At 35.8% G+C, this 21,248-nt stretch overlaps 1 protein-coding gene across 2 annotated transcripts; it reads left to right on the forward strand.

Annotated features, from left to right (window-relative positions):
* The first annotated feature begins 17,142 nt into the window (after positions 1–17,142).
* LOC149179455 (xyloglucan endotransglucosylase protein 6-like) lies at positions 17,143–18,785 on the forward strand. 2 transcript variants are annotated; one of them, XM_089423834.1, is made up of 4 exons: positions 17,143–17,384; positions 17,494–17,594; positions 17,703–17,905; positions 18,004–18,785. In XM_089423834.1, exons 1-4 carry the CDS (start codon positions 17,192–17,194, stop codon positions 18,374–18,376), a joined length of 870 nt encoding a protein of 289 aa, XP_089279960.1. In that variant the 5' UTR covers positions 17,143–17,191; the 3' UTR covers positions 18,377–18,785. The 2 variants fall into 2 exon arrangements, with proteins under 2 accessions (XP_089279960.1, XP_089279961.1); XM_089423835.1 differs by having other exon boundaries at positions 17,144–17,384; positions 17,712–17,905.
* Positions 18,786–21,248: the final 2,463 nt, after the last annotated feature.

The following is a 21,248-nucleotide window of genomic DNA, read 5'->3' on the forward strand; positions in this document are numbered from 1 at the left end:
TTCCAGAATCTTCTCCTGTGACACTTGCCTCACTGAATTCGACCAAGGATGAGTAAGAGGCCCTCAGTCTCCAAGTGGAAGCAAGAACTGACAGAGAGAAGACACTAATCAAATCACAAGCTGACTCATCCTCCTTACAGATATCTATATATGGATCCCTCATCCCAGAGATCCAGAGGCTAGAATTTTGCATATTGTAAGGAATTGTTGTTGGTTTCTAGAGACAAACATCAGATTGTTGGGTGATCTAAGCTTTGTTTGAGGTGAAGAGGGGCTTCTTTGCTGGGAGGTTGATGCTGGGTCGGAACAACTGGTTGTAACTCCTCCTGGATCTTTTCTTGTTTATCAATAAAAGCTATTTGAGTTTTCCTCCATGCTTTTGTATCATTGATGCTTGTTACATTTGTATGGTCAATTTAAATCTGATCCTAAGTTGTTTATGAATATAGATCTATGTCTTTGTATAGTGCTGTGCTTCTGTGATCTTACAGGTACTTTGTGAAGTTGGGCGTGCAAGGGAGCAGGTAGCTGGGGACTATCAAAGAAGAGAGGGATCGAATCAAAGGATTAGCGCAAGACAGAGGTTGGTCTTTCTAAGGCAGCTGTCACACCTTAGTGGGATAGAGCAGTTCTAAATAGACACTTTTCCCTGTAACACATGCCTCCCAGACTGATTTATGAAGTCCAAATGAAATATAGACCATTCTTGCCTGATAATGTCCACCATTGGAAAGTTTTTAAAGATGATGATGAATTGAATAGGTTCCTTCAAGTCATTGATGAGTTTTTCGAAATGCAAATTGACCAAGATAATGAAGCCTTAGAAGAAAAACCCCAGTCCTAACTTAGAAATAAAATTGGCAAAGATAACATTGTCCAACTTCCCAGCAATCATATTCCTAAGGGTTTAATTCCTTTAGAAAGACTATTTGATCGGAATGATGTGCCTTATAAGGTTGCCCAAAAAGAAGACCAACCTGCAGTCTGTATGCATGATATAGGGAGTCCAAGTCAGCCAAGATATGTAAATTTGTCCACTCATCTGTCTGCTAATCAATGTTCTAAATACTGCAATTTAATGAAGCAATTTGCTGATGTGTTTGCCTGGGAATATAGTGATCTGAAAACCTATGATAAAAATATTATTCAGCATAAAATGCCTCTGGAGAAAGACACTATTCCTTTCAAGCAAAAGCTGAGACCAATAAATCCTATGCTTCTTCCTCTGATTGAAAAAGAAATTAAAAAGTTGCTAGTTTCCAAGATCATAGTCCCTCTCAGATATTCAAAATGGGTAGCCAACTTGGTGGTAGTGAGGAAGAAAAGTGGAGAAATCAGACGGCGTGTTGATTTCAGAAACTTAAATAAATGCTCTAAGAAAGATAATTATCCCTTACCCAAGATGGAGCATTTGCTGCAGAAGGTCTCAGGAGCCAAAGTGATGTCTTTCCTGGACGGATTTTCAGGCTTTAATCAGATTGTTGTGCATCCAGATGATCAAGAGAAGACTGCATTCACCACTCCTTGGGGCACTTTTATGTATGCCAAGATGCCTTTTGGATTAATGAATGTTGGAGCCACCTTTCAGAGAGCTATGGATATAGCATTTGTGGGAGAGAAGGATAAATTTGTCCTTATCTACCTTAATGACATAACAGTATACTCCAGCAGCCATCAAGACCATTTACAACATTTGAGAAAAGTGTTCCTGAAGTGCGAAAGGTTTGGGATTTCAGTCAATCCTAAAAAATCACAATTTTCTTTAGAAGAAGGCAAGCTGTTGGGACATATTGTTTCTGCTGCAGGTGTCCGAATTGAACCAGAAAGAGTAAAAGCAATACATAATTTGTCAGTCCCGAGATCAAAGAAGGATATTCAGTCCTTTCTAGGCAAATTTAATTTTATGAGGAGGTTTATACCAAATTTTGCAGAACTGGTGAAGCATGTTACCTCCATGTTGAAGCAAGGGTCAAAGGTTAGATGGATTGAAGTAGCAAGAATATCATTTGAGTCTATTAAAAAAGCCATTATGGAAGCTCCCACTCTAAGCAGCCCAGATTACATCAAAGAGTTCCATATATTTTCCTTTGCCTCTAATGATACCCTTGCAGTAGTTTTATTGCAGGAAGATGAAGAAGGTTCAGAGCATCTGGTCGCATTTTTCAACAAAAACTTGAGGGATGTTGAACTGAGGTATGCCATTATTGAAAAACAGGCATATGCTCTTATCAAGTCCTTGAAAGCTTTCAGAATTTACATTCTGCATTCCAAAATAATTGCATATGTACCCTCTGTTGCAATAAAAGATGTCTTGACACAACCTGATGCTGATGGAAGAAGGGCTAAATGGATCGCAAAGTTGATTGAATTTAATATAGAACTGAAGCCCACCAAACTTGTCAGATGTCAAGGTCTTGCCAGGTTGTTAGTTGAAGAAAATTGCAGAACATTGGATATTGATTTCCTGTGCACAATTGCAGAAAATGGTCAAACAGAAGAAGAGGAAGCAGCTGAACCAGAAAAGAATCAGACATTGGCCGAAAATCTAGCTTCTTGTGATTGGTATTCTGCAATAATTAAATTCTTGTTGAAGCTAGAAATCCCTCCAGGTCTTACTCAAAGTCAAGCTAGAACTATTAAGCTTAGGGCAGCAAAATATTATATCCATGAAAATATGCTCTACTGGAGGGATCCATCTGGAGTGCTTTTGAGGTGTCTGGACAAAGAACAGTCAATAGAAGTTATCCAGCAGTTTCATTCCAGCATGTGTGGAGGACACCATTATTGGAAAACCACTGCACATAAGATCCTCAGAGCTGAGTACTATTGGCCCACCTTATTCTTTGATGTATTTTCATTTGTTAAATCTTGTGACAGGTGCCAAAGATTTGAAGGAAAGCAGCAGTTGAAGTCCCTGCCATTAAAACCAATACATGCAAAAGGACCTTTTCAGCAATGGAGCTTGGATTTTATTGGAGAAATCAATCCACATTCCAGTGGCCAGCATAGATGGATATTTGTAGCCACTGATTATTTTACCAAGTGGATTGAAGCAATCCCTACCAAAAAGGCTGATCACCATGTGGTCATTAAGTTTTTGACAGAGAATATCTTTACCAGATTTGGTTGTCCACATAAATTAGTCACAGATAATGCATCAGCCTTCAGAGCAAAGGAATTGGTGGATATGTGTGATTCAATAGGTGTAAAGCTGGTTCATTCCACCTCTTATTACCCTCAAGGTAATGGTCTAGCAGAATCCTCTAATAAAAGCCTGATAAGGATAATTAAGAAGCTACTGGAGGACAATAAAAAGAATTGGGATTCCAAGCTCAAATATGCACTGTGGGCTGGCAGAGTAACTATTAAGAAATCCACAGGCAATTCTCCATTCACGCTGGTATATGGCACTAAGGCTGTGTTTCCAATTCAGTTGATTATTCCCGTAGAAAAATTCCTGCAAGAAGAACATAGTGAGAGAGAAGACATGGAAAAAAGGATCACTGATTTAGCAGAGGTGCATCAAATCAAGGAACAACTGGTTGAAAAGGCTGCAGCACATCAGAAAAGGATAAAGGAGGTTTTTAACAAAGGGACAAAAGAAGATAATTTTCAGGTTGGAGACTTGGTTCTGAAATGGGATGCACTAAAGGAAAAGAAAGGCAACCATGGGAAGTTCGATGCTTTCTGGACAGGGCCTTTCATCATTTCACAGATTCAAGGGATCAACACCTTCATACTGAAAAGTATGGGAGGAGAGGCAATTTTTGATGGCCCTGTTAATGGGTGTTTTCTAAAAAATTATGTTGTTTAAGGTCTTTTGGCCTTAAGGTTGTAAATATTTTGTTTTTATCAGTTTACTGTAAGCAAAGTAGACTCCATGCCCAATGGAACACTAGGATTTTTGCTAATGTGTTTTCATTAGGAAGGGATTGATCTGCAGGTTCTTGAGACCTCACAGGGAGGATCTCATCCCCAGAAGGAGCCAGTGTTAGCTCACCTACAGGTTGTTGCTGTTCAAGGGGCCTAAGCAAGTTATTTTCCTCAGTTTCTACGTAGAAAAAGTCTATACTGGTCACCTTCCATATTCCCCTTCAACCCCGCTTATGTTTTCAAACCCGCTACCTCCATTCTACCTTTGAAACTCTGTGTAATCCTGTGTTTCCTCTGACCCCCGAGTGCTAAGTTTCAGTCACCATACAACCATATGCACTTGACTGAGCGCCTTTACCTGCCGTTTCCCCGTCACATCAATAAAAAACGTGCATAATCAACCTCCACCGTCGATCACATCCACCGCGGCGATCAGACGGCAGTCGCACCTCCCGCTAATGAAACTTGCCCGTGCGTTAACTCGCAATATCGACGGTTTTCAACACGTCCCATCCGCCACATGTCGGGCGCTGATTGTGATCGCGCCCCCCCCCCCCCGCATACGTTTACTGCCCTCCTCCATAAGTGGTGCGAGGAATACCGCCCACCACCAAAACCGTCGTCCCGGCGTGTCATCTCCCACGCTATTTGTTCGCCCGATAGCCATCGGATCTGCCCGACCACGATTCGACGACCCATGTTTATCCGTCCACGAACCTCCCGATATCCCCTGTAAGTCGATCTCTGCCGTCCATCTGCAAGATCCGACGGCTGTTGTTTACTCCCAATCCCGTTCATTTGTTCGCCATGCAGTCTTCGCGTCCATAACCATTCTGTACACCCGAAGGATGAAGGCGATCATCTACCAGCTCTGCGCAGTTAAAGCTTCAACTACAGCATTCAACAAATTGTGTACCCGAGAGAAGAAAAGGACAACCTCGAGCAGTTAAAGCATTTATCAGTCATGGAGTTTCTTTTGTACAAAATTCCACTTGTTCAGGAAGGACAACCGAACACTAGAGAATGTCAAATTCACTTATTCAAGCAGTAGATTGTATCAGAGACCCGTATTAGATAGTTAATGTGGTTGGTGGCCCATTATGACCCCTCCACGCATAGGATAGCAAATATTTTTGTAATCAACCTCCATATATACCCAGAAAGAAGATGTAATGAAGGTTGATGGTTGTTGTTTTGATGTAAGGTTCAACTTCTGGAGACTGTAACTACTGTGATACCTGCAGCGTTTGGTCTTCATTTTCAGCTAATACAAGCTTCTTTTGTTGTTAATTGCTCACTTTCCACTTCTATTATGTTCCAGGCTGTGCTTGTTATGTATTTTTCATGTACTCTTGATGTTTAGCATTAGAGGGGCTGTCATCCCACCTCTGTGTTAGAATCTAGTATGTATCATTGAATGTGTTATGCAGGTTTCTGTTTACTTAGTGCCAGAGAGCTGTCATCCTGTCTGTGCATTAGGAAATAGATTTGCAGACCTCTTTACTGGTTGCAGCCGGCCATCACATGGTCTTGTGCATCTGCTGGTGTGGTCAGTATTCTCCATGTTCACCTAATCCTCAAACTATGAGTAATTTGTGGTCTAAAAGCCTTGTAGTCTGGCGGTGTTCACCCATGTCTGGGGTTAAGCATAGTAGAAGTGGTTATCAGGCTTGAATATGCATCATTCCTTCCATTCATCCACCTATTTCCAACATTTTTGTTGAGTTTGTAATGTTCCCGAGCATCTCTGAGATGCAACCTAGGAGAGTTTCTTGGGGTGATAACAGACACCATGGATTTTAGGTGGAAACAATCAAGGGGAAGAAAAGCATTATATTTCTTTACTTATCTTCTTTGTATTAATTTTAATATCTTCTTTTGCAACAATTTGCTAACCACCACTAGCTAGGAGCAACCACTCCTTCAACATAGTTTTTTTGGCCCCAACCAGCTAGGAAGCCCCAACTCCCTAATATCAACTCATTGGCCACTACCAACTAGGAAGCCCCAAGTTCCTATATTAGAAAGCCACCACTTTTCTAAGGCCACAACCTTCTCAAACACCATGGACCAAAATTTCATTTGTTTTCATATAAGGTCCTCTTTCGCAACGACAAACTTCTCACAATCACCAAAAAATCACACAACCACACACTAAGGGAAGCAATAGATCTCCATCATAGCACAATAGTACAATCCCTCATTTGGCCAAACAACACTACCATCAGTTGTAGTATATTACAAAGAAAATTCATGATACATGACATCTACAATGATTTACTAAATAACTTGAACACTAACCCCAAACAATTTTCCAACCATGGCATGATATATTTTCACTACTTTTATCCTCATAAAGTTGGACCAAATCAACACATACCATTTCTCTTGATGACCATATCACAATAGAGCTTGATCAAAATATCAACATTCACATCAAATACCATGGAACTGCCCGTTGTTTTTCCTTTCCATGCATAGATCCATGGATTTTGTTTACCCATACACAATCAAGAGTTATAACTATTTGCAATATTATAAAAACACCTGCAATCATGATACCACCAAAAAATCATGCGAAACACCGCAACAAACAATCCAAAGCATAACATCTAAACGTTGACATCAATTCCAACCAAACAATATTTTTGCCAACACACAACACATGATAATTACAATGGAAACATAAAAACATTAAAAATAAATACTTATATTTTTAATAAAGCATTGACTAGCTATAAACCTTAGATATTCCACCCAGGCATCAACCACACTACTCATAATCTCTTAGTAGTGAGTCACCTTGGAGCCGGAGCTTCAACTCCACAAGGAAATGGCTTACCAAAAACTAGGTACATACTAGTACAATACATATCCAGGGCAAGGTACCAAACCCAATAGTCTCCGACCAATACTCTCACACTCCCCATCAACCACACAACCCATGTAATGTACGCCTTCTTTACACTCACAATCCATTAGGTTATGCCACTACCCTTCTAGGTTGTCCAAGTTGGCCAATTAGGGATGTTGCAAAGCCATGTGGTCTTTAGGAGTTACTTCTACCTCATGGGTCTCCAAGTACCCCTCTGAGTGTGATATTAGATGTTGCTAGTATGTAGGTTGGTGGAATTAAACCCTCTATCATGTAGACCATTAATCTGATCTTATGGTGGAGATTTACCTAAAGAGAATTAAAATTAGATTTCTAGGTTCTTATCATCCCATCCTTCTAACACCTAGTTTCCTTTTTCTATGCACATGGTTCAACACTTCCTTGATGGAAATCAAAAAGATTTTGTGGAGGAAGATATGCAATGTGATTATGTTATTTGATGAGTTTAGTTGGTAGGGTTCTTTCTAAAGTTGTATATGCTCATTGGTGGACATGAGTTTAAGTGCAAGATGAGCACCATTTTTCATACATTTCTGGGCAGTATTTCTCCCATTCCATCCCTCTATTATCTGGTTTCCTTTTTCTATGGACATGGTTCATTATTGTCTTAAGGGAAATTAAGAAGGTTTTCTCTAGATAGATATGTGATATAGTTAGGTTTTTTTATCAGTTCAGTTGGTGAGGCTATTTGTAAAGGCATATATGGTCATTGGTTGACATGAGGTTTAGTGCAATCCTAAGCTCCATTTCTCCTTTAATTAGCTTAATTTTTAGTTTAAGTATTGTTGAGCTAAGCATTTTTTACTAGTTCTTCATGTTAGAGTCCAATCTAAATTACAAAGTAGAGTTTTTATTTGTAGTTTTAGGATTGAACACAATCCTTGGAGCACTAATAGTAACCCCAAGTGTGTTATATATTAACTATGAGTGCAACTTTCAACAATGAAACATGAAAATGGTCACCAAAATCTAGACTTAGTGTATATTGACTAAAAAACCATGCTAATAAAGAGGGCAATGCATGACTACATTGCAATTGCTTCAGAGCTAAGGAAACTTGATTTTGATTTTGGAAGAAGGGATTCAATACAAAGTAGGAAAAAAATAGAAGGATAAATGTAAGTTCTATGATTTAAGATAAATAATACTTAACTAATTCTCATGTCTTAATGATTGACTATTCTTATGTCTTAGTGCAGTGTGTTCCCCTCCCCTCCTCCCGCCGTTTTTTTGTTTCTTTCAGTCAGGCTCAGCCTACGCTAAGACAACGCCAATGTTGGATGGAAAATAATTTGTCCACCTAAAGGATGCTATTATTGTGATTGTGTGAGGCTTGGTCAAGTCTAAAAACCCCATTGGACAATATTTTATCCCCAAAGGTGGCTAAGTGTTGTGTATTTTCAAATATCTTACTTGAATACATCTTTATATCTAAAAGGCTACATAAAATTGTACGTTTGGGTTGGAAAATTGTGAACAACAATAGAAATATCATTTTACATTAAAAAAAAATAAAAGAAAAAAAAATAATATCAACTATATTTTACAATTTTTTTGAATATTTATATAAATTTAAAAAACCAAAAAAAATATTATTCTCGTTAAACATAAAAATAAAAAATCAAATTTAATATCAAAATATTTTTTATGGTTTAATTTTTTAATTAAAAAAATATAGAATATTATGAATGGAAAATAAAAAAAATAGTGTACGAGCAACATACTTATAAATTTAAAATAATAATGACCTTGTCCCTCGTCAACGTTTAATAGGTTTATATGTTTGAATAATTGAGCAGCAAGTTTTATATGATATTATAAAGGGTATAAAATAAAAACAAAATCAAAATCATATGACTTAAAAGTATCAAGTATCTTTTAAAATGGTGAAATGAAATTTCAGATATATAAAAATAAAATTTCAATATAAATAATATTATATGTTATTTGGTTGTCTTTATTGTTAGTTTGATAAGTTATATATATACATATATCAAAGAAGAATCTGAGTAGTGATAGATGTGATTAAATACTGAGTGTGAATTTCACGAACAAAAGATTTGATATGGATGTACTAAAACCGATAAGGTTGAACATTTTATGGAATAACACCTATGCATTCTGATGGCGACCGCTCAACCTAATATTACGCATCCTATCCTATTACGGAAAAAGTAGTGCTCCTTTATTAGTTTTTATGAAGCTTCTCTTGATAGTGACAGCAGCAGAATAAGCAAATGACGGGCAGCATCTGAGCGCAATTCCTATTTTGCACTTTATAGGAATTTTAATGCGGGCTGACATGGGGCCGGTATAAGCTTCTCATCACCTAGCGGCATGTTGTATCGCCTTATACCGACTCCATGTCAGGCTGCATTAAAATTCCTATAAAGTGCGAAATAGGAATTGCCGCATCTAAGGATGCCCCTGAGGATAGTGCGCTGCAGTCTCTTTCATAGTACGGAATAACGCCAACTTTCCATTTCGTTGGCCAATCAAAGCGCGCGCAATGTTTAGCCTCCAATTCAACGGAGTTGTCTATAATGCGACTTTTTGAGATTCCGGTGACGGAATCCGGCGGAAGAAATTGAGATGAAATCATGATTTGTTGCAACGGAATCCGGCGGAAGAAATTGAGATGAAATCATGATTTGTTGCAGTTAAAATGGTTTTTTAACTGCATATTCGGATTCAGCACCCTGAAAAACCCCTGGGACGGTTTCATTGTGCAGAAATTAGCTATCAAACTTGGATTCCAATAAATTATTGCCGGATTTTCACCGGAAAAAATGACCGGAAAAGCTTTCAAAAAGTCGCGTTAAAGACTACTGCCAATTCAACAACTCATTGACATTCTCTGGTCTCCAATAATCCAACTACCAGTAAACATGTTGGTGAAAATGGCAATAATTAGATGGCAGCTTGCAATCCTTTTCTGTTAACTTGATGTTGCTCTCTAAGAGATTGAGTGACAGTAGCATAAAAGTAAAATCTGGTCTTACGTTTAAATTAAGATGCCTTAAGGCACAAGGGGAGAAGTGAAATGAATTGGCCACTTCGTATTGCTAGCGTCACAGCTTATAATCTTCCCATCTATGTATAATCCTCAGGCTGTGACTGGAACTGAAAATGTGTTTGTCCATTTGAAATGTAACATATCAAACCTTCGAATACAAAATAATGTCATTTATTGTGTGTGGAATATGGAATTTATCATTACAAAATAATGTTGTTTGTTGTCAGCGATACATAGAAATATCTGAGTGAATCATTTTAGCGATGGGGATATGGTTTTTTTCATTTTCCACCGGAAGAGAAATTATTATCTCTTATGTACAACAACCATAAAAATCGGATGTACTGATGAAGAAGAAAGGAAAAAAAGCCAAAGAACCAAGTATAAAAATGGGATGGCAAGTGTTGAATTATGTGGAATGGGAACCAATATTACGCATCCTATTCTCTTGATAACCTTTCAGTACACAATTAGCGAATAAGCAAATAACGCAGACTGTGAGGGTAGGGTAGTGCGCAGCGGTCCCTTTAAATTGAGATGGCTTAAAGGTACAGCGAGAGAATTTAATTGGGTGGTCTCTTCGTATTGTCAACGTCGGAGCTTCTGCTCGCTAATTTGGAATGTGAATCCACTGACGATAAGAATTGAATATGTATAATTCTCCAGCTGTGACTGACACTAAAAATCTGTTTGTTCATTTGTATTTTAACGGGAAAACTCAAAAAAATAAAGCAGTAAATTTGATGTCAAACATGTAAATTATCCACCGGGCATAGATTTTAGAGATTGGTTTAGTGGGCATGTGAAGTACAATATTATTGAGTGGGTTTAGTGGGCATGTTGAATCTCACTTTGAATTTCCTAAATATAAGTTCATCTTTATAATAGCTTTGTACCACCATCATATTATTTCACTTTCTAAATATGAATTCATAAAGTTTTATAATAACTTTGTACCGCCACCCTATCATCTCACTTTTTCTCTGTTGCCCACTATCCAATTGTTAAGATATAAAATACTACCACCTGTCTATTACATTCAAAACTGATTCAAACATTATTTTCAGTAAAATGAAATTTAAGAATAAAGGATTCTCATTGAAGGTGGGTAGTGTAATAATTTTTTGAAATTAAAATTTAATTGGGGTACATATATTTAAAAAAAAAATAAAAGTGTGTGTTTTTATTTTTAGTATTATGAAGATAGTAAATTATTTAATCTGATGACATTTTGGAAAGTATCTAACATTTAGTTTTATTATAGAGTTCATAATAATTTGTTCTTATTTTATTAATGTTAATTTTCTTCTTTACATTATAGAGTTCATAATAATTTGTTCTTATTTTATTAATGTTAATTTTCTTCTTTACATTAGAGCTCTTATTTTGTTAATGTTAATTTTTTTCTTTATATTAGTTAGTAAGAGAGATACTTTTGATTTTCCATATTAGGTTAATCACTTTTTTTTTTATCCTCTAATTTTTTATCAAACCACAAATTTTCCATAAATTATAAGTAATAATATTTTGATATTATCATTATTTTACAAAATAATATTTTTTATTTCCCAATGATTTAGCCAAGATTAGGTATCCTTATGCCATCCTCACTTGAGATATAGATGGTTTTGCCTAGTATTTGAAGCAATTTTCGTAAGCCTCTTATATTCATGTTGTTGAACTTGTTCTTATACATAGGTACCTAGTGATAGATGTGTTCTCAATGGGTTAAAAAACTTACTTATGTGACGAGGATAGGATAGGGTGTATTTCCTTTAATCTTGAGATTATAAGTTCTTTTGGATCTTCTCTATCTTTCTCCACAATGATCTAGATATATGACATCCCCAAACCTCGCGTCTACATAAAATAATAGAAGTGATGAGATTCTCAAAAATGAGTGTTTACTTATTTTGTATCCAAAGGTCTACTTATTTACAATTGTTTTCAAGCCTGTAACAAGTTTTCCACCTGCCATTTATCATTTTCTCAATTCTATAGTTCTAGTTAAACTTGTGATGAATATCGATTATGAGATATTTTATATAATGAAACTTCCTCCAAATCATTGCCATATATTACTAAAGTATTATAATTGATATTTTTAAATTTAATCGTCACAATTCTTGTTTAGTTAATGTTAATATTCATACCCATATTAGAGTAGAAATCCTTGATCATTATTCATTGCTTGTTGATATCACAAGGACGCCTTGCCATCAAAATAGTATCCAAAATAAAATATTATGAAAAAAATATTTGATAATGGTTATGAGAATATATAACCTCTAAGAGTAATTGTATTTGATATTTATGATGAAGATAGTAACCCTCCTTCAATATTAAAATAAATAAATGGAATTACATTAAATATTTTTTCAAATGTCATTTTTTATTTGAATATGTTACAATATATGTTGGAGTTGCGAGAACAATAAAAAAATGCAAAAAATTATGATAAACCCAAATTTAGTTGAAGAAAAAAAAATGTGTTATTTCATGTAATGGTTTTAGTTATGTTGAAGACACTATATCTATGTGTCCCTCATAGGCATGTGCAATTTTTTGTAATGGTTATTGTTGGAAAATTGCATTCTTTACCTCTAAGCAATAACATCACCGATACCTTGCCTTATGAATGTTTCCTTAGCATATTGTCAAGATTTTCCATGTAAATATGTCTTGTTGAATGATACATTGTAATTTGTTTTATCTTTTTCATTATTTCTTCACAACTAATATGTGCTACAAATTTATATATATTTTTCAATATTTGGTATCGTAGCATTTATTTTGTAGTCATTGTGTTAGAGTTTGTTGTTTGTTCCATAGCATCAAATGGTGAAGGTTTCAAATGCAAATTTTGAGGTGGAGAAGTTCAATTGGGAGAATAAATTTGAGTTATGGAAGCTCAAGATGAACGACCTACTGATGCAACAAGGACTATGCATTGACAAGAAAGAGAAAGAAACATGTGGGTATGACTAACAGGGGCTAGGAAGATCGGGATCAATAGATATCAACACCATTTGATTGTATCTAGTAGATGGTGTTCTTTCCAATATTGTTGGAGAGAAAACAATGGCATGCTTGTGGAACATAAAGCAGAGCCTTTAAATGACAAGATCATTAACAAGTTGAATCTAATTGAAGAGTTAATTTTACAATTTATGAATGAAAGAAGGTACCAAAACTATTGCTCATTTAAATATTTCAATACTAAATTATGTGAAATTAGCTTGTATGGGTGTAAAAATTGAAGAGGAAGATAAAGTGGTCATATTATTATATTCATTTCTTGAATCTTGGAACACTTAGTCACTTCTATTAGCTTTAACACTCTTGATGGTGGTTCTATTGTAGGAGTCTTACGGTTGGAGGAGGTGTAAAGGAATTCTAGTATAGAACCCTCTACACTATAAGGAATTGTGGCTAGGGATCAATCAACAAAAAGGAAGAGGGAAGAATTCAAGAGGCGAAAAAAGATATAAGTTAATTGGAAAAAAGGTAAGCAAAAGTGTTGGCACGGCAATAAAATAGGGAATCTCAAGAAATATTGTTGGAAAAGGAAATAAACCTAGAATGACTCCATAAAGGAAGGAAATATGTTTAAAACAAGTCCAAGTATGGTCGATGAAGTATTATCTATTTGTAATATCTCATAATATCATGAGGAATGATTAATAGATTCTGGTGCTTCATATCAAATGTGTCCACAGAGTAGTTTGTTTTCTTCTTACCAAGATGTTGATGATGATATTTCCCTTATGGAAAAGAATCTTCGATGTAAGGTTATTGGAAGCAGAGCATTAAAATTAAATTTTTCAATGGTATTGTAAGGACATTAATAGAGTGAATACATGTACTGGAACTCAAAAAGAATTTCATTTCCTTGGGAGTTTTGAATTCTAGAGGTTACAAATTTACAAGTCAAGATGGATCACTAAAGGTGTTGAAGGGTGTTTTAGAGGTAATGAGGGCTAAAAGGGTTGAGAACTTTAACACGCTAGGAGGGAATAATGACATAAATGATGCAATTGTGGTATCTAAGGAAGTAAATTAATGTACTTGTTTATGGCATCAATGACTTTGCAATATGAGAAAGAAAAGGCTAAAGGTATTGATAAATCATAAATTACTTCCATATTTAAAATATTTGAATTTGAATTTCTACAAGCATTGTGTTTTTTGGAAGCAATGTAGACAGAAGTTCAAAATAAATAGTCATACAAGTAAGGGTAATCTATATTATATTCATTTAGATTTCTTAGGGCCATCCCCTATTGGTTCTTTTAGATATTCATCATACTTTGGGACATTTATATATGAGCACTGTAAAAAGGCGCGGGTCTATATTGTCGTAAGGAAAATTGATGTGTTTAATATATTTAAACAATTTAGGGTTTTGGTTGAAAAGAAAACTAGCAAGTCAATCTAGTGCTCAAGAATAGATAATGGAGAAATTTCACATCTCTAGAGTTTGAAAATTATTGCAAGGAAGTTTGGATCGAAAGGCATAATTTATAGTCCTCAACAAAATGATGTGGTTGAATGCATGAACATGATCCTTCTAGAGAGAGCAAGGAGCATCCTTAATAATGCCAAGTTACATCAAGAGTTGTGGGTAGAAACAATCACTACAACATGCTATCTAGTAGATTAGTCACAACTAGTTGTAATAGATTGTATGATTCCTAAAGAGGTATGGACAGACTATTCTTTTGATTACTCAAATCTTAAAAAAATTGTTCTGAAGCTTATGCTCGTATTTCTAAAGATAAATGTCCTAAGTTGGATTCCAAACCAAAGAAGTATATCTTTGTTGGCTATGGTATTGGAGTTAAGGGACACATATTGTGGGATCCCGCTACCCACAAAATCATCATTAGTATAGATGTAGTATTTGATGAATCTCCTCTGATAAAAGTGGGCATAATAGAAGTTGAAATGAAATAGGAACCAATACCATAAAATTGGACAATTTAGTTAGAAATGTAGCCATATATAGAAAATAGGAAGCATGAATAAGCATATAAAAAGGAAGATGAGGATGCAAAAAAATATAGGAAATTGTAGAAATTCCACAACTAACTTTACATAGTTTTTAGACTCATAGAAAGTAGGAAACAAATGTAATACACCGAAAGATTCTTCTAAATCCCTTTGGTTTCCATTGTTCTCCTCTTGATGACAAGACATATCCATTAAATATCATTAGTTTCCCTCACTCTCTTGCACAAGGGACCATAATTTCTTCAATGCCTTTATCCCTTAGAATGATGGAGAATTGAGTTTAGCTTCAAGTGACTTTGGAGTTTGATCTTGTTTCTGTTATATTATTTTCTTGTTCTATAGTATTCCTTGTACCCCTACACCCATTCTTCTCTTCTTTTTTGCAAGTAGTGAAGTTTTGTATTATGTCTTTATAGCAAGTTTGTTAGTGTATGATAACCATAACCATCCAATAATGTATGTGTTCTCAACTATGCACCCAATAAACAACACATCAACATTTAGCAAAAAAGATTAAAAAATTGATATGGATATGCTAGATCAAATCAAAATATGATGAAACATTTTCAATCTCCTAATGTGATGGTTATAGCATTTAAAGCCTTCAATACATTGTAATAAAGATCCTTTTATTGTAATACATTGCAACTATTAAAATTTTTTTCCTTTACAACATTTGCATGAACAAAAAAAACTATGCACAACACACAGTTTTCTCCTAAATGATATGTCACATCCAATATGTTTTCCGCACCATAAATCATGTTGAGAAAAAAAACTTTTTTCTTACAACATCACATAAAAATCAACTATGTATAACATATTCCCACACTTTTCAACCTTTATTTCATATCACATGAAATATCTTTTTCGCTTGCATTTTTATCAAGATAGGAAGAAAAATACAACATAGCGTTTATAAAAAAAAATCCAAACAAAATATATACCACACAAATGAAAGTGAAAGTGAAGTGAGCATAGACTTCATAACAATTAGTTTTTAAAATAGAGAAAATTTGTTTTTTTGTATTATTTTCAAAATAATAAAAACACTTACCTTTTTGAAAGTGAAAGTGAAGTGAGCATAGACCTCATAACAATTAGTTTTTAAAATAGAGAAAATTTGTTTTTTAATATTATTTCCAAAATAATAAAAACGCTTTCCTTTTTGGTACCGTTCTATTCACATGACAATTACAATTCTAATTTGTTTAGAATAATATATATCAATTTCAGGAAATTTATATATATAAAAATTCCCACATTTGAATATGACATAAAATTAATTTTATTAAGCGACAGTCTTCCAACTTATATATATAAGTTTAAAAAAAATGTAAAAGAAAAAACACCTTACCCAACCTCTCTATCTATATATAAAAAGTCTGACGTGGTATCGACCTGTGACCCATCACGATGAGCAAATGCCTTCCTGAAAACATAGGCTCTTTTAACGCATGCAAAAACGTGAAACGAGCTTTCTATTCTGAAATTATTCATCTGCCCAGCGAAATTATTGTATCTCAAGAGGCAGCAAAATCAAATTATATTCCATTCATATTCTTCCAGTTGTAAGTAGATCGCAACCTGTCAGTAGAATCTGGGGATAGTGGACGGAGTCTATTACTTTACGGTGGTCCTCTTCAATATCATATCCCGAAAAAAATTGATAAATAAGGTACAGGATTCAGATGAGACCCTATTCCATTTTTATGGGCAATCATGACGATAGCCTCGAATTCATGAGAATTGTTCATAGCTGGCTGCCACTAATCCAGCTGTCCAATGAACAGTTTCGTGAAAATGACAGTGAGCTCGCTGGCACACAGTCCTTGGCACCTGGGTTTTAACTCTATGCAGTAGCGGGGAATCGAATACAATTGGCGCGTGTAATATTCGGTCTTCACGCCCAGCCAACCATACTGTGGTGACATCAATGTCCGTGTCACTGTAACGTCTTAACTTCAACTTGCCTTATGCTCCGTCAGCTGAAATTTGCTTCAAGTTGACTGACTGGATATACAACACAACAAAACGCTCATTCATGTGTCCGATCCTCCACCTGCAAAAGATTAGGTGACTGCTGATCCACCTGTCACTAATGCCATTAAATTAATTTTCATATTTCCCAGGGAAGATATTTAAAATATAGGAGCGACCTACCCTGTTGTGCAGTAAATTTTCATAAAATTGAAAACGATGTTTATTTAATTGAGTGGAACAAAATGACAGGCTGGCATATATTATCTATAATGTTGGACTGCCACCGGATCCGTCACAAGAGCCGTGGCCCACTGCCTCTGTGACCGGTCAAGCTCGTGCCTATAAATTTCTGCCCTCCGTCTATTTCTTCATTCTTACCCTTATTTGAACTTTTGTAACATTCGAACAAAATGCCGATGGCAGTTTGCAAAGGAGGATGCAACTGCATGTACTGGTGGGTTTTCTGTATTGTTGTAATGCTGTGCAGCCTAGTAGTGGGTTCTCAATGTGCAGCCTTCAACGATTTCTTCTACCCCAATTGGGCAGCTGACCATGTCATGTCCCAAGGGGATTTGCTCCGGCTCAAGCTCGATCACACTTCTGGTACTATCTATTTATTCTACTTTCTTCCTAATTTCTCGACCTCTACTTCTGCTTGCAGTGATCATGTAATTAAGTCCGATTAATATGGTTTGTGTTGTGCGATCTGCAGGAGCAGGATTTGCTTCGAAGAGCACATACTTGTTCGGAAAAGCAACTGTGCAGATGAAGCTCGTTCCTGGCGACTCTGCTGGCACCGTTAATGCTTTCTATGTAACCGTCATTTTCATACAAATAATCCACAGATTTTGTTGTGTGAATGAATTGCAATGCCATGCTTTGAACTCGCAATAATTTAATGTTTTCTTGTACTACTTGGAGATATTGCAGATGTCTTCACAAGGTGATCAGCATGATGAATTCGACTATGAATTCTTGGGGAACACTTCAGGAGAACCGTACGTTGTGCAGACGAATGTTTTTTCGAATGGGGTTGGCAAAAGGGAGCAGCGTATTTATCTGTGGTTTGACCCAACTGCGAACTTCCATTCCTACTCCTTTCTCTGGAATCGCCACCAAGCTGTGTAAGTATATATGATCATAGTATAATTACCATTCCAACTTACCGGTACAGTATTTGATGAACGTTTTGTTTGTGTGATTTTTTGATTGATGGAAGCAGTTTCTTTGTGGACGATGTGCCTATCCGGGTTTTTCCCAACAATGAGAAAAGAGGAGTCCCATATCCTCGAACCCGCCCGATGGGTATCTTCTCCTCAATATGGAATGGAGATGGGTGGGCTACTCAGGGTGGCCGCGTAAAGACAGATTGGAGCCACGCGCCTTTCATATCTACATACAAAAATTTCAACATCGATGCTTGCAAATACAGTACTGGAAGCTCATGTACTTCGTGGTGGGATCAGCCTGCCTACACTTCACTTAACTCGAAGCAGAGTATGCAAGTGAAGTGGGTACAAGAAAAATACATGATTTACGACTACTGCAAAGATTCAGTTAGATTTCCCAGTCCTCCAGCGGAGTGTACTGCATGAAGTCGCAACTCCCACCGAGATATCATATTAATATATATTTCTTTCTCCTTCTATAAATTTTACGACATTCCTAATCGTTAATTACGGTGAATAATCGGTGATAAACGAAAGTTTATGTTATGGTGGCGCGACAGAAGCAAGCTGCTGGGTCTGAGGGCGACCTGAGCGTAACTCGATTGCAGGACAAGAAAAGAAATGAGAGAGCCTTTCCGTCTCTCCTCGACCTGCACAGGTAGTGATATTGAGAATATTTGAAGTGCCATTGAGAGCAGAATATTCTAGGACCACCGAGTTCACTTCTTGGGTTTGAACATGTACACATAATTTGGCTTTGTATTGTACAGGAGACTTGGAGCATAATATACAATAATAAAAGGATAAGAAGCATATAGGGTTTTATATGTATGTATACTGTGTGTCAAATGGTTGATTCAAAAGTGGAAGGTGCGCTTGGTATCTCTCAGCGAATAAAAAACCCAGAACGAAAGGCGGATCATTAACACCGTTTACGATATTGGCTGACTTTTAAAATATAAATTGCTTTCTAAAAAATGTGAAGATAGTATCTGAAGAAAACTTTAAAGGTGCAAAAACTACAAGGTGTCGAGTATGTGTTCACATTAAATGAATGATCTTGTTTACAAGAATACCTTTTAAAAATGTAAAGGCCATATACTTCGAAATTACCATATTGAAAATAAGACATTTTATATTATATTGGGTATGTTGTCTAAGTAGCATTAATTTGAAACGAGTGTCTATATATATATATATATTCAATTTTTAATATTTTTTAAATTTTTATTCTTTTATTTCAAAAAAAAACTATATATATTTATTCATAAATATAATACAAAATTACAAAATTTAACAAGTTTCTTAAATTATTATTATTATTAAAAAATTAATTAATTTATCTCGAAAATATTTAAAATGGATTTCTTGCTGATTCACAAAAAAAAAGCATTGTAGCTCCCACTATATTTGACATTGAAATGATATGATGTCAATTCACAAAAAAAAGGTTGCAACTCATTTCATATCATGGCAAGGGGCCCAATGAGATTAAGTGTCATTTGAACAAGACAACTCAATGAGTGAATTCTATCAAATTGTCATAGCTAGAGGAAAAAATTTATAGGATAGGTTGCATGTTAACCATTTTAGTGTTGGGAATCACAATTGCCATTAGACCAAAACCCATAGGTGTTACTTAATGATCGCATTGCCAAAGATAGGGATCCACAAGAGGCAGTTATTCCATGTCGCAAAACACATGAGGAGCATTGGTTTATCCAATGCCCAACAATCTTCCCCCCAATGTGAGCCGAGTGTGTATCGAATTCTTGACCTACGCTCTTATACTACTTATTGGGAATCACGATTTTCGCTAGACCAAAACTTGTAGGTGTTAGTCAATGATCTCATTACTAGAGATAAGGATTCGCGAGAGGCGGTTATTCCATGTCGCAAAACACACAGGGAGTGTTGGTTTATCCAATGTCCAACATTTAGCTAGAGGATTAGCCAACAATTTCTTAGTGAAAGAGGATAGTGGCTAGCAAGCCGATACTTAGATATTGTGTGCAATGGTTGTTATGACTCATTGGTTTTTGGTTTTTAACACTAGTAGTCTTTTTTGTCTTCCCATGTCAATGTACATCAAGGTTTAGCGCATCCAACGTGTTTTTATAAGTTTTTATTTACAAGATCTTCTAATTAGATGAGGTCTTAGCATCCCCAATAGTCTAAACTTATGTTACTAGTCTAATTTCCCTTCCAATAAACTAGTAGCAAAAAAAATGGTTGATATAATCCTTATTCAAGGTAATAAAGTATATAGCTTAATAATAATAATAATAATTTAATCTCTCTCTCTCTCTCTCTCTCTATATATATATATATATATATATATATATATCAAAAGTATTAATAATATTGAAAATAACATAAAAAGAACATAAAAGTATTCCTCATTGGGAGTGTAAATAGGGAGGACACGACTTTCCCTCGCATGCATGTGCATGCAGTGTCATAGTTGGAGGTGGTTTTATTAAAGGGTTTCAATGGTTTACGGTAAGTAAAAAGGAGTCGAGGTAAGGTCTTCGAGCTCTTGCTGTAGTTCCTTTATTCAAGTTGAGCAAGTAAGAATCTTTTTGTTGTGAGTTGTAATGGGGTTTGAAGTTTGGACCTGAGGTGATCATGCCCACTAGTGTAAACAATGTTTAAATGCCCTAGGTTGTCTCGTTTCGTGCATGGTTGTTGGGAGATTGCTTTTCAAAAGAATTGTCAAGGGCATCTAGTGTCGCACTGTTTGAACTCTCAAGTTATTTCTTTTCTATTCTCAGTCTCCTTTTGGCGTTTCGTCATGTCTAGGTTTGTGAGTCTAGGGCACAAAAATTTGTGTGTGAATTTTCATTTACAGTTTGGGGCTTCTGTTTGGAGTAGTTTATTAATTTGTCATTGGGAATTGGTTTGGGGCCCTTGTTTAAGGCTTAAGCTGTGGTTTGTGAGTCTAGTTTGGAGTAAATTACGAGAGTCTTATAATGTTAAGTCATTTCTTTGGCTGGATAATCTTTGGTTGGACGAGTACGATGTTTAGTCACATGTTTCTATGTCTCGAGGTCTTATGGTCTTGAAGTTGTTTATCTCTTGTTCAATGGCTAATGGGAAAAGGGTCTTGGTGGAGGAAGTTGCATCCCTTGTCTCAATTAGTGGGTCATCTATAAGGTTCGGGACATGTGTCTAGAGCTTTTATGATGATATGGTATGTTAGTATCTTGGTCGGGTAGGAGGTGGGTCTCGTCCATTTTCTTATTTTTTTGTAGGTTTAGGAATTCATAGTAGTTGTAATAAGTGTAGATGGGGGGGT

This window comes from Pinus tabuliformis, chromosome 4_1, assembly GCF_031772625.1.
Source record: "Pinus tabuliformis cultivar Carrire ecotype Pingquan chromosome 4_1, CPIR1, whole genome shotgun sequence".
Taxonomy (NCBI): Eukaryota; Viridiplantae; Streptophyta; class Pinopsida; order Pinales; family Pinaceae; genus Pinus; species Pinus tabuliformis.

Coding starts and splice junctions, on each gene's coding strand:
- LOC149179455 (XM_089423834.1), top strand. CDS start 17,192: ATGCCGATGGCAGTTTGCAAAGGAGGATGCAACTGCATGTACTGGTGG. Junction 17,385..17,493: donor CAAGCTCGATCACACTTCTG/GTACTATCTATT, acceptor TGCGATCTGCAG/GAGCAGGATTTGCTTCGAAG. Junction 17,906..18,003: donor TGGAATCGCCACCAAGCTGT/GTAAGTATATAT, acceptor TGATGGAAGCAG/TTTCTTTGTGGACGATGTGC.